The sequence below is a fragment of the Oreochromis niloticus genome, linkage group LG15 (assembly GCF_001858045.2).
Source record: "Oreochromis niloticus isolate F11D_XX linkage group LG15, O_niloticus_UMD_NMBU, whole genome shotgun sequence".
NCBI lineage: Eukaryota > Metazoa > Chordata > Actinopteri > Cichliformes > Cichlidae > Oreochromis > Oreochromis niloticus.
In genome coordinates this window covers 34379242-34392623 of record NC_031980.2, presented here as the reverse complement: position 1 = coordinate 34392623, position 13382 = coordinate 34379242, and the positions used below count along the sequence as shown (strand labels likewise).

General features: G+C 40.7%; 1 protein-coding gene across 3 annotated transcripts; it reads left to right on the top strand.

Annotated features, from left to right (window-relative positions):
* The first annotated feature begins 7264 nt into the window (after positions 1–7264).
* b3gnt7 (UDP-GlcNAc:betaGal beta-1,3-N-acetylglucosaminyltransferase 7) lies at positions 7265–11716 on the top strand. 3 transcript variants are annotated; one of them, XM_025899258.1, is made up of 3 exons: positions 7265–7442; positions 7540–7599; positions 9227–11716. In XM_025899258.1, exon 3 carries the CDS (start codon positions 9228–9230, stop codon positions 10452–10454), a length of 1227 nt encoding a protein of 408 aa, XP_025755043.1. In that variant the 5' UTR covers positions 7265–7442; positions 7540–7599; position 9227; the 3' UTR covers positions 10455–11716. The 3 variants fall into 3 exon arrangements, with proteins under 3 accessions (XP_025755043.1, XP_025755042.1, XP_005454004.1); XM_025899257.1 differs by having other exon boundaries at positions 7265–7599; XM_005453947.4 differs by lacking the exons at positions 7265–7442; positions 7540–7599 and adding an exon at positions 7734–8034.
* The last annotated feature ends 1666 nt before the right edge of the window (positions 11717–13382 follow it).

The window sequence follows — 13382 nt, the reverse complement described above, 5'->3', positions numbered from 1 at the left end:
CTACAGTGCTTCGTTTACTTGCCATGTTTTTCTCACTTAGACTTTAAATTCAGATTATTTAAACAGCATCAACACACAGCAGCAGTCACCTCAAGGTGCTTTATGTGTAAAGACACTACAGTAATAGAGAGAAACCCCAACAATGAGACAGACCCCCTATGAGCAAGCACTTGGTGACAGTGGGAAGAAAAAAACCCCTTTTAACAGGAAGAAACCTCCAGAGATCTACCATGACTGGTTGAGGGTTGAGTGGAGGCATACAGGAGAATTGCTTACCATCAGGCTGCTGTTATTGGCCGTCATTTATATCAAACATGTGACTGTAAGAGCTCTTGTGACTCATTCCTGCCAGACAGTGCTCTGTTGCCTCCTGAGCTGCTGTCCTCTCCAAACCCTATTTTTAAGCCTTGTATCCGTGCCTGTACTCAAGTGAAGTATTGACTGATGGCGTTGTTGTTGTCATACGCTTTTGTGACGACAGCACAGGGAAGAAGTATGGGAAAAAGGTACAATAGGATGGGTCCTTGCCCTCTAGGGAACGTGTCATTGCTGCCTCCGTGCTACACGACTCACTAGAGTGCATGACAAATAACACAGATTGAAGTCCACTTTTGTCAAGTTATTGGCAGGACTTTATTTAATAGCACAGATGGTCAGTCCACCTCTGGAATATAAAGGCTGTTGAAAGATAGATTTGGATGGGAATTCCTTATACCCCTTCCATGCTGTCTCCTGAGAGTTGACCGATTTAACTGCAAATGCTGCCGGCGAGGAGGAGCACAATGCGAGGAAACGGACCGCACATGATGGACTGACGCACTGTCACTGCCAGGTGTAACCCCGAAAGCTTCACTCATGCTGGAACCGACCAGCTGCAATTGAGAGGAAGCTGCTGCTCCTTATCATAACAAAACATGGATAACAACTGGGGGGTGGGTGAGGCTAACAGCTATGGAAAGCTACCAAATGGAAACTGTGGTGACATGTCCAAGGTCCAAGAACGTTAGACATTTTCAACGTACTTGTTTACAACAGGTTCTGTCATAATAATGAAGTGTACTTTTTAAAAATATATATGTCTAATTTGAGAAAGTTTTTTTTTTTTAAATTTGTGCTCGACAAAAAAGGCTCACTTCTGCTACTAAACAGCCCAATATGTCATCAGGATCACCGGCACCCTCTTTAGTTGTGTTTATCAGCAGGGAGCCATGTGCACTGCTGATAAAGGAGTGACGCCAGCCAAGAAAAGACTGCAGTGTCTCCCCCACCTCCTGCTTCCTCCTGTCCCATTCCTTTGTGTCAAGTCGACCCCCGCAGCTGCTCTGTTAAAGACATGAAGCTCTCTGTTTTTGTTGTATTCAATTTATTCGACACAGGATTAGAGGAGATGAGATATTAACAGAAACATTCACACCAAACATTGTAATGTCCAAAGCACATTATAATTAGTTACAAGTGTGAACTAATCAGACTAAAAAAATGAATTCCCCCGTTTAGTTACACGTTTAACCATTGGGAAGTTCCTGTGAAACCAGTTAAACTTTTTTTTATTGTGTGTACACAGGATCAAATCCCTGCTCCGGGTTTTCAAGGACGCTTTAAATCTCACTCTCTGATATCTGCAGTCACCCAGAGTGACCTGTCTGTTGCTGACTTTAGCATTTCTGGATTCGTGCATGAGGGTCTATTTTTTAAGATTGCAAACAGCATTTGACACACAAAAAATCGTCACCTTCTTAACCTTTCAACAATTCTTTTGCAATGGCTTACTCATTTACCCATTTACAAACACCGATGGCAGCCAAGAGGCCGCTCGAGGTGCTGGCCTTCCATCGAGAAGGTCTCAGGTTTACTGAGTGTCTTTATCAAAAGGAGGTAGGGCACGGGATTAGTGACTCATACCAGCTGAAAAGTACCACTGAGTGTTTTTTTCACAGTTTGGCTAGAGTAATAAACCCATCACGCCACGATTACAGCGAGGCAGAGTCGAGGTGGGGTGGAGCTAGAGGTGAAGCTATAGGCTCAGCTGAAACTTTGACCTTGAAAACAGTTTTTTAAAAATTACACCAAGTATAATTAATATCATTCAGTCAGCTTTCTCTTTGGTATGCTTCCGTAGGTCTAAACGAGTCATGTATTTTAACCGAAGCAGGAGGTGTATCAGCACTAATACAGTATTAGTGGAAACCTCTGTCAGCAAAATCATGGAAAAAACCATAGAGTGAAATGAATCTGACCTTACTTTAGTGTTTACTGAGCCTAATGAAGTCTGGTTGGCCATAAAGGGGGGCCCAGTGTTTACTTGTAGCCATGGCTGAAAGTGGCATTTATAACATGGCTTGGTGACACCTCCTTTGTTCAATCCTCTCTCAGAGAGAAAGGTCCTCAAGTGATGACTTGAGTGCAAAAAAAGAAAAAAAAAGAAAGAAAAGAAATAATTTCCTTAGGATACCTTTTTCTTGTCTAGCAGTAAATTCTTTCATGGTGACCGAGGAGCTTGGAGTTGGATTTAAGAGGAAGAAGACATATTTTCCTAAGCCTGTTGATTGGCGTTAGTTAGTTGACGACAGACCAAAGTCCCTCAGGTGTTAAACTTCTCCTTCCCCAAACCCTAAAAAGTGCTGGCAGTTTTTTTCTTTATTTTATATTAAGAAAATCGTTTTCTCATCCACTCAACTTCTCAGGCCTTTCAGCTCACCTTTTTCTAATTCCGCCACAAGCAGAATTAGACTGAAGTCATAAAGGAGCTGGCAAAGATTTTTGACAATTGCCGTTGTTGGTGGACGTGAGGGACAGATATGAAAAGGGCGGGTCAAATTGTGTAAGTTTATCGGATGAGGGCAAAGATTTTAAAGCTACGTTACGTTTTCATGGCTAATGAAACTTAATGGTGTTCTGATAAATGAGCACCTGTGTGCCAGGAAGTAGGTTCAGTCTACTCCAGCAATTATTAACCCTTTAAACTTTGGCCTTAATCTTTCTTTGAGAACATTATATTTGCTTTCAGATTCACAGCGATGGACTAATCATCCCTGCAAGCTCTTTAGATCTAGATCGTGTAGCGTCTTCTCTTTTCACATTTTAGTGGGATTAGATTGTTCAGTGATCGTGTTAGAGTTCTTTGATAACTTTCTGTGGATTCATAACTCTATGACTTGATCCATTATTGAAATTTCAAAATATATATGCATTGTTGATTTGATTCCCCTATTTTCACTCTTTAGCCGACACTCCTTGTCTTGTCAGCCAAGCAGCCAGGGGAAAAGATGTGATGTCCATATCCACTTCACTCCTCTGCAGAACTGTTACAGACTAAATCCACATGGGGAGGGGGGGGGCATGACAAAAAAAAATCAAAACGGAAAAAAAACAGCCAGCAGGCAACAGGATGCACATGGCCCCGAGAAGGATGACTGGTTGGATTCAGGAAATCGGGAGAAAAGGGGAGGAAGGAGAGGTTTTGGATCGCAGCTGTGTTCATATTAAAAATTCCTGTTTTGAAGCGCAGACAGACATTTTGTTGTTCTTTCTCCAGAAAACGAGGAGGCGGAAACACGCAGCACAGTTTGCCACAGCGAGGGTTAAGTGCAGCTTTGGTTAAGGCAGTTCTGCAAGCAACAGTTTCAGCCATCAGATCTATTGGTTAAACATGTAATGATTGATTTTGGGATTTTTCCCTTTGTTTCAGAGTAAGTATGCAAGATTTGTGACTCACATTAAAGTTATGCTTTTATCCAAAAAGTTAACCTTCCTTGAGAATGGATTAAAGGCATCACTTGTATGGGATGTCAAAAGAAAAAGGAATTCTTTGTCACACAATGGCTGTCAAAGGCCACAGACCTGATAAAAAAAACCTGTGTAGTTTGCTCTGCATTGCCTCATTGACCCCAGCACCTCCTCTGACGTCGGTGGAATACCATCAAGCAATATTACTATACTTTAGCTAATAATAATTATAATAACAATAACTTTATTTATAAAGCTCTTTCAAACAAAGTGCTTTACAGCTATTTGAAAAGATAAATAAATAAAAGCGATACATAGCAATACAAGTTAAAAACACAATACAAGTTAAAAACAATAAGAATTTAAAAACTAAAAGGCAAAGAATTAAGACATGTAGGATAGTGTGAATAAGTGGGTCTTCAACTTAGTTTTAAAAACCTCCACAGAGCATGCCTCCCTAATATTTTGAGGGAGGTTGTTCCACAAAAATGGGGCACGAAAAGAAAAAAGCATGCTCTCCAATAGTCTTTTTTCTGGCTCTAGGAACTTTTAGAAGGCCTCGGAGATCCGAGAGCACGGGATGGAACAAAAAGGTGCAAAAGATCAGAGAGGTATGATGGTGCCAAACCATTTAAGGCCTTGTAGGTGAGCAGCAGGACCTTAAAATCTGCTCGAACCAGACAAGGTAGCCAATGAAGAGATCTCAGTACAGGAGTAATGTGCTCAAATTTCCCAGTTTTCGTTAAAATGCGAGCAGCTGCATTTTGCACCATCTGTAAACTGCGCTACAATAATCGATAAGTGAAGACACAAATGCATGGACAAGAACCTCTGCAGTGTTGCTTGACAAAACTTGTCTGATTTTGGCTATGTTCCTTAAATGATAAAAGGCGGTCTTTGTTGTCTCTTTTACATGAGACTCGAAGGAGAGCACCATGTCGAACCACACACCCAAGTTTTTTTTACCTTGTCCCTGCAATTTATGATATAGTCATCAATTCTCAAGGTGAAATTTTGGGACAAGTACTGAAATTTTTGTGGTCCAATGACCATCAACTGTGTCTTATCAGTATTAAGAAGCAGGAAATTATCCGGTAACCAGCCCCTAATTGCAGATAAACAAGATTCTAGTTTAGACACTTCAGCACAATTTCCAATGGTTAAAGGAACATAAAGCTGCAGGTCATCAGCGTAACAATGAAAGGTTACATTAAAAGAGCGTAAAAGAACACCAAGAGGCAGCAGATACAGCGAAAACAGCAATGGTCCAAGTACAGAGCCCTGAGGCACACCATGCCCCACTGCACAGGTCTCAGAGAGATCATTTTTAAAACTAACAGACTGAGATCTCCTATACAGGTAGGATCTCGGCCATGATAAAACTTTTTCCGTGATCCCGAAAATACAGTGATCCACAGTCTGAAACGCAGCAATTAGATCCAGCAGTAATAAAACTGAAGTGCGATCATTGTCTGCATTTACCAGCAGATAATTTACCACTTTGATTAAAGCTGTTTCTGTGGAGTGAGTTGGTCTAAAAGCAGACTGAAATGGTTCAAACAGATTGTTTGTTGACAGATGTTCAGTGAACTGCTTAAAAACCACTTTTTCAAAGACCTTAGACAAAAATGACAGATGTGAGATGGGTCTATAGTTCGCAACCATGTCAACATCCATTCCAGGCTTTTTCAAGATTGGTACTACCACAGCTGATTTAAAACATTCAGAGAAGACTCCGGTTGTCAACAAAGTATTAAAAAGAAACAGAATGTAGGGTCCTAATACTGACCACAGTTCCTTTATAGCCCAGGCTGGCAGAGGATCCAAACAACAAGTTGTACATCGAGCTGCGTTTACAACCTTAGTTAATCCAGACACGGAAATAACCTTGAAGTCAGAGAACAGTTTATAAGCACCAACAGGTAAAGCAGCTGAGGAGTCTGATGAACTACTCGAGGAGGGAGTAATCTGATTCCTAAGTGTTTCAGCCCTGTCTCTGAAAAACATAAGAAAGTCATGAGTTACTCTCTGCAAGTTGTGACACTGATTCGCTGAATCATTGTTGCTCTCTTATTTATTTTGCCCTTTCCAGAGAATAATGTGACAGGCCAAAGATTTATATACAACTAAATAATTGATTTTAAAATGGGAATGCTTAAAAAAAGCCTTTTCTGCTTATACCAAAAAAATCCCATCCACACTACCGTCTGGAAAAGAGATGTACACTAAGAGGTGAGAGGGTTTCTTTGGGAGAGTAAATCAGATTTAATCATACGGAGAATAAAGAAACATTTACTTAAGAGGTAAAAGCTCAAACGTTTGGAATATGTAATTAATTATTAACAGTAATTCACAGTTTAGAATAAATAATTTGGGATAACCAGCTGCTTTCGGCCACATCACAATGCAAAAATACTGAGGACAGAGTGTATCAAATGCTTTTACTGATTCTTCTGTAGTGGCTACAGCCATAGAAAAGTACAAGTATATCAGTTAAAAAAAACCCCACTGAACCTGAAGCTAAACAGGGCTTAGTGTCAGATTTACTTAATAATAGTCTGATAACTGATATCTTGCGAGTTTCATTAGATTAACACAAGTGGAGGTTGGACCTTAACAATTGAGTTCTCTGGCTGTTCAAACGATGCTTTAGTTAAGCAGTGTAAAAATGAGGAGAAATGAGGAAGACTTCCTGTAATGTAATATAGCTGATTGATTCTTATTTGCAAACATTTCTACAGGACTTACGCCAGATGTTAACAAAAGCACTGGTTCCAACAATTACATTCAAATACCTTCCTTAAAACAAACAACAAAGGAATTCTTTCTTCATTTCATGGGACTTATTTATTGTACTTGACTTCACTTTACTGCATTTATCTGACAAAGTTAATGGTTACCGTTCTGTATAAAGGGCTTATGTCGCTATAGCACGGCACGGTCTTTATAGGGCATGAGGTACAAACAAGTGGAATATGAAAATGCAGAGCCAAAGCTGTAACATACAGGAGAGCAAGGCGCAAACTACCACTTTATGTTTCTTTAGATAAATAATCAAAACTATATATACAGTTTAGTTGGATAAATCTTTTTTGTTACAAAAGATATGGGTCTTCCTTCCTCCTCCATAACCTTCTCTGTGGTTTTCCTCTTTTCTCCCTGCCTGACACCTCCATATTCAACATATCCATGTCCAACCACCAGCCTAATTTTGTCTCCAAGCCTCTCAACCTGAGCTGTCCCTCTCATGTACTCGTTTCTGCTGTTGTCTATCCTGATCTCTCCCAGTGTGATCAGGAAAGGGACAATATAAACCCTCACACGATTCCTCAAAAGCATTCATCATAGCAGGTCTCGCTACCCTCTCTTTTAGTCTTGCTGCTATCTCTCTGTCACAAATCAGCCCTGACACTCATCTCCACCATGTCATTCCTCTTCTCTCCGGTGCATATCTCTACCTCTCCAGACTTTCTCCAGACACCACATTTCCTGTCCCGGCACCCTATCGCATGCTTTCTTTAGCGCCACAAAGACACCATGCAGCCAACATTGCATCTGTAGACTTCTTTCTCAGCTTAAAGCCATATTACTCCTTACTGATGATCACCTCTCTTCTTAACCTAGCTTTAGCAACCTTTTCCTTTAACGTGATGGCATGGATCATCAGTTTCATCCCCCTGTAGTCGACTACATTTCTGCACATGACCCTCTTGAAAGTCGGTACCCACACGCTTCTTCTCCATTCCTCAGGAATCCACAATTTTGTTGAATACTGGTTAAAAACTCCTCTGCCTTCTCTCCATACCCTCACAGATATGTCATCAAGCCGCCTTTCCACCCTTCATCCGCCTCATACAGACGACATACGTCTACGTAAGTAAATAAAATGACAAGAAGTTCAATATTTGCTTTGCCGCAGATTTAGGGGTTGTCGACTGATGATGAATTGGCCTGTCGTGGACACTATGCATCCCTCTCTGTTCATTCATTAACTGTTGTGTGTGTAGTCCAGGCTACGTAACGGTGGCTGAGCTTTTAAAGGCGGATCTCTGCGCCTGAGCGCACTCTCCGCGGCGCAGACCATACAGCGCACATTCGCACCACAGTCCCTGAAAACCTTTAAACAGAACATTTGATGCTTCAAGACTGTTTTCGATGGAAAGGAATATTTAGCTTTTTTTCAAGAAGCGGAAATTACATAAAGCAAAGTTATTCTACCTTTAAAAAGAAAAAAACAACAAAAAGCCCCAAAACTAATCAATCATCGCCGGCACATCATCACAAAGAATCTGACGCACAAGGAAAAATGTAAGTGGCGCATTTTATTAAAAGATTTAATTGTAGTTAGTTTATCTGTTTTTTTTCGTCTGATCTCACCGTAATCTCTTTTTCACTTATTTCAGCTGATTTTCTGTATCTTTAAAGACTTTTAGAAAGTAGACTTGTCAGATAAGTAAAAAAAAATAAATAAAAAAAATAAGGGAGAAAGCAGCAATTTAACCTTTGGAATTAGCTTTTGAAATAACCAAACAAAGGAAAGCCAAATAATTTAATGAAAAGCAAAAGGAATCGATCTCATATAGAGATTCAAGGATATGACTTAATCACATTATTATTACTATTACTATTATTATTATTATTATTATTATTATTACTATTATTATTATTATTATTGTTGATGTTGTTAAGAACAAACACACCTGTCTGTAACTTGTAGCTGTATGTCGACTGTGTGGTTTCAGAAGTGACTTTGTTTGAGGATGGGGGTGGGGGAGATAGCGATCTTCAGAGGTAGAGGGGCCCATGCAGGAATAGAGGAGTGTCTTATTGATCATGAATGCAATACAAAGCCATATAGCCTGGCATAGAAAAAAATCTGAAGTGCAATCCATGTTTTTAAAATCCACAGACAGCACTGCTGCTGGTTAAATAAGTAGTATTTCATGACTATTCTTCTATAGAAAGTTTACAATATAGCTATGGTGGGGTTGTTTTTTTTCTAGAAACATGGTAATAGTGAAGCCTCTATAGGTTATAACATTTCAAGTGAAGATAGTCCAGGTGTCATAGGACTTTCCCAAGTACATTTTCCATATTTGGCCATACACAAAACTACAAATGAATCTCTGGAGACTGTGGGTATGCTGACAGTCCGTCTGTCTTTTCTCTGTCTATACAGCAACATGTGTATTATGTAGGTACCCTCCGAGGGTGTCGTGTCATAGTTTTGATCATTTTCACCCTTATGGTTTTATTTTTAAATATACAATTTTAAATAAATAATCCTAAATGAACGTCTGTCACTTTACAATACACAAATCTCTGCAAAAATAAATAAATAAGCTCTCATTGTTTGATAAAAAGACCTGGAGGTAATCTCTGTATACACTGCACAGATATGCCTTTCACTAACAATCTTTATATATTCAACTTTCCCTCTATTAAAAGGTATAATGTTGCCCTGTCTAACTGGAATCCCATGATTTTTGTCTTCCCCCAGGATGAATAGCAGAGATCGTTGGAGAGTGTACAAGAGGGTGAGTGTCATGTTTCTCCTAGCAGTGGTTGCGTTGACCGTTGTCCAGAGAGGGAGCATCAGCTTCGAGCTGGAGAGGCACGCTCGTTTGGATGCTACTCAGGAAGCAGGATCTGGAGCTGACTCATACCTACAGATAAAAAGTTTCTGGAAGTCTGGCAGCTACTGGTCAAAGCCAAAAGCTCCAACCACCACAGAGAAGCCCAGAATCCCTGAGGACGGCAGGCCCACAACTTGGGATGTAAAGAGTTCCAACTGTAGCGCCAATGTCAACTTTTCTAACCAGGGGGAGTGGTTCAGGAACCTCGAGGACAATTTCAAGCAGTTTTTGCTTTATCGGCATTGCCGATATTTCCCCATGACCCTCAACCACCCTGAGAAATGCACAGGGGAGGTGTTTCTGCTGATGGTGATTAAATCAGTGGCCACTCAGTATGACCGCAGGGAGGTCATCCGAAAAACATGGGGCAGAGAGCAGGTGGTGGACGGCAAAAGGATAAAGACCCTTTTTCTTCTTGGTAAGTCCTCCAATGAGGCAGAAAGGGCAAACCATCAGAAACTTGTGGAGTATGAAGACCAGATTTACAATGATATTCTTCAGTGGGACTTCTTAGATAGCTTCTTCAACCTGACTCTCAAGGAGACCCATTTCCTCAAGTGGTTCCATACATACTGCTACAACGTGCAATATGTCTTCAAGGGGGATGATGACGTCTTTGTCAGCGTGGAAAATATTTTTGAATATCTGGAAAACAGCAGCCACAGAAAGAACCTGTTTGTTGGGGATGTGATTTTCAAAGCTAAGCCTATTCGTAAAAAGGACAACAAATATTACATCCCCCAGGCTTTGTATAACAAGACGCACTACCCTCCATACGCAGGTGGAGGCGGTTTTCTAATGGATGGAAGCCTCGTGAGTAGGCTTCACTGGGCTGCAGACACGCTGGAGCTTTACCCCATCGACGATGTCTTCTTGGGCATGTGCCTGGAGGTGCTTCAGGTCACGCCTGTCAAACACGACGCCTTTAAGACATTTGGCTTGGTAAAAAATAAAAACAGCAAGTTGAACCGAGAACCTTGTTTCTTTAAGAACATGATTGTGGTGCACAAGCTGCTCCCGTCGGACCTCCAGCACATGTGGAATCTGGTCAACAGCGACCTAGTCTGTTCACAAAAGTTCGAGCTCCTATAGCTTGGCGAGAACACCGGGTAAACAGTGGCACCGAGCGAGTTCAGCCTTGACTCGGTGACTGCTATGAGGAAGTGCATCGCACTGTAAGGCAGGAGCCAAACTTCCTGGTAAAGTTTATCGGAAGCTGTATGTGGAGTGGAACCAGGACAATATTTGAATTTTCTGTTTGTGAGCAGTTGTGCAATTTCTGGAAGAGGATTATCAGAAGTAAATTATACAGAGCTTATTTTATTTTTATTGTTTTTTTAAGTTGAATTAGAATTGTGTGCTTACATTGGCATTTTTAGGGACCAACATCGTCGGCACACAGATTCAGAGAAAACCAAACTGTGCTGCTAAATCAATGGGCATACTAAGCAAGTTGGTTAAGTTGTCATTGAGTCGGTGATATTTTATTCTCTTGTGTCTTTTTTTAATAATGAAAGAGACTTATTCCTCTTTATCCTTCTGACATCTAGAATTTTCCCGACACAGAACCCAAGTCTTGGGTGTTGTAAATCACAACACCACCAAATCAAACTGAACCCACTAATGTGAAAACAAAATCCTAAATGCCTTTATTTGATATATTCCACCTTTATTTTGGGTTAATTGTGGGAAATATGGTTTTCTTGGGTGGATATTGAAAATGTAGGGGCAGTTAGTATTAGTGGGACACCCTAGGAGCCAGGGCACAGCCTGCAGTTATGCTAGCAGTCTTCAAAGTGCTGCACATTGCGTTCATGTGGACAAGGATGTCATGCAGAGAAACAAACAACTCTCTCTACCTCAATGATTTAGACAAAAACTCCTTTGTCTTTGATCACTTTTGGTCACAATATCATGTCAATTCCTTCCTATGCAGTACCTGCTCCTAAAGTAAGATTGATACTGTCTGCATTGTAGAATTCCTTGCACTCGCTGACTTGATCTGGAGCTCTTTTACATATACGCTAACTATCTGGGGGAAAAAACTACTTGTTACATACATGCTTTCTGTTAATTTGAATGTGCTGATATACTTGACGTGAGTTTGGTTGAGGGGTTTACAATAACACTGTGAACTTAAATTCTTGCTGGTACGACCATTATGACATGTTAATTTAATCGTCTCCCGAGAAAAGGGGGGACCTGCCTTTTACTTTTAACTTAAGGCAACGGACAATAAAGGAATGTAAATGACCGATTGTGGTTGGTGGTGGCTGTGTCTAGATAATGTAAATATACGTAAAAATCGTCATGTACAGAGAATGTCATCTGTAAATAAATATCATGACAACTGACACTGTGTTTGACTTTATCTACATCAAATGTCTGAAAATAAGATCAATCCAACAACAGCGGATTGATCTTCCCAATAGAAACTATGTGGAAGTAAAAACCAAAGGAATGGTGGTATACTTTAAAAGATACATTAGACGTTCAATGTGCCTACAGTGGAGAATTCTCGCTTGGGAGGGGAGTTGGGATTAAGGGCCGATCCAAAGACATGCTTAATAAAAATGAATAAATGTCTGAAAGATAAAGTGCTTAAAAAAGGCATAAAATATATAGTATTCTGTGCCAAAGCTCAAAGCTCTTTAACGGTCAGTTAGACTAGAAAAGCCCTACATGAATCCCAATCCATTTCCACTAGCGTAATATGTGTGCTGTATAATCCAGCAGGCTGGATTATAGCCTGTTAATAAATGACTTTTAGCTGCTCCCTTAAAGACAAGGGTGTGCCACTGCAGGTAACACCCTGCCTTTCTGATCTGTCAGATTCTTACGCCGGATGCTTTTCATGATGCAACCCCCAAAGGATCTATCCTTGACAGAAGGTGGAAAGGATCTCAACTACAAACACTTCAGGCTTTCACTGAACTTTGTGCCCCTTCTTCCTCTTTTGTATTTGTCTTCAGAAATGTGCTGGCTAGTTGTGGCATTTCCCACTTTTTCTGTCACGTGTCCCCTTCTTATTACCGCATCTCTTTTCAACAAGTCCGCTTGCTGAGACTGTTACACCGCAGTGAAGCTATCTCACAAAAAGATAACGAGGGCATCGCAAAAGGAAACAAATACCCCCTTGTTTTCCACGATCTCTTTCAGGACAACAGAAGCTATGCAGAAATGGAATCTGCCTTCTCTATATTGTATTTCACCTGGACACACTCACCGGCACAAAAACCATAGCTTAAGTTTTATCTCTTCCCCCTTTGTTAAACAGAGTGATCGGAAGTCAAACCCACAAAGGATTGGAACCGAAATCTCCCCATTGTGGATTTGCTGTATCGGTGTGGTTTATTGAATATGAGCTCACAACAGGACTCAGCAATAGCTTTAAAGTTTTAATTTTCCAAACTGCATATAGAGAACAGGGAGCGACAACTAGTTTATACGGAGGTCAGTAAATAGTGATTGTAGAATGTACAATGGAAATGATGAGAACCTCCTACAACCAAAGGTATCGCCTCTGCCTTAATTGTGTTCCTATTTTTCAGCTGTTAAGCCGTCCCAAACCCTCGCACCCACGCAAGCAAAACAGTGACAACAAAGCAACCTTTTCTTACTTCACTACCTTTGTAACCTCTGCACTGACAGGAACTCTAAAGGAGGTAAACATTTAGGAAACCCAGTACGCTCTGCTGAACTTCCAACACACATTCTGAGATTTTCCCAACCAAAGTGACAAGAAAGGAAAACACAGGCTTATCAACCACTGGCCAACATTTACTTAAATCTAAAGTGAATTTCTCACCACAGTGACTGTTATCACTGTGTGGGGAAACTATGCTGTATGGTCAGGCTGCAGCCAGTTTTCCAACCTGCCTGTAGACCAGGAGCCAAATATTTGCTAACACTAATTGGAGGAAGCTTTTGATGTCAGCGTGGCCAATGGGTGACGTGGACAGGGATGCAAACCTTCACACCAATCCTCTATTTTCTTCAAAGACCTTTACAGCAGCAGCA

What these genes read in the sequence shown, in the direction of transcription:
- b3gnt7 (XM_005453947.4), top strand. Translation starts at nt 7,862, where the DNA reads ATGCTTCAAGACTGTTTTCGATGGAAAGGAATATTTAGCTTTTTTTCA. An exon ending in TCTGACGCACAAGGAAAAAT is followed by an intron (nt 8,035 to 9,226) that starts GTAAGTGGCGCA and finishes GTCTTCCCCCAG; the next exon opens with GATGAATAGCAGAGATCGTT.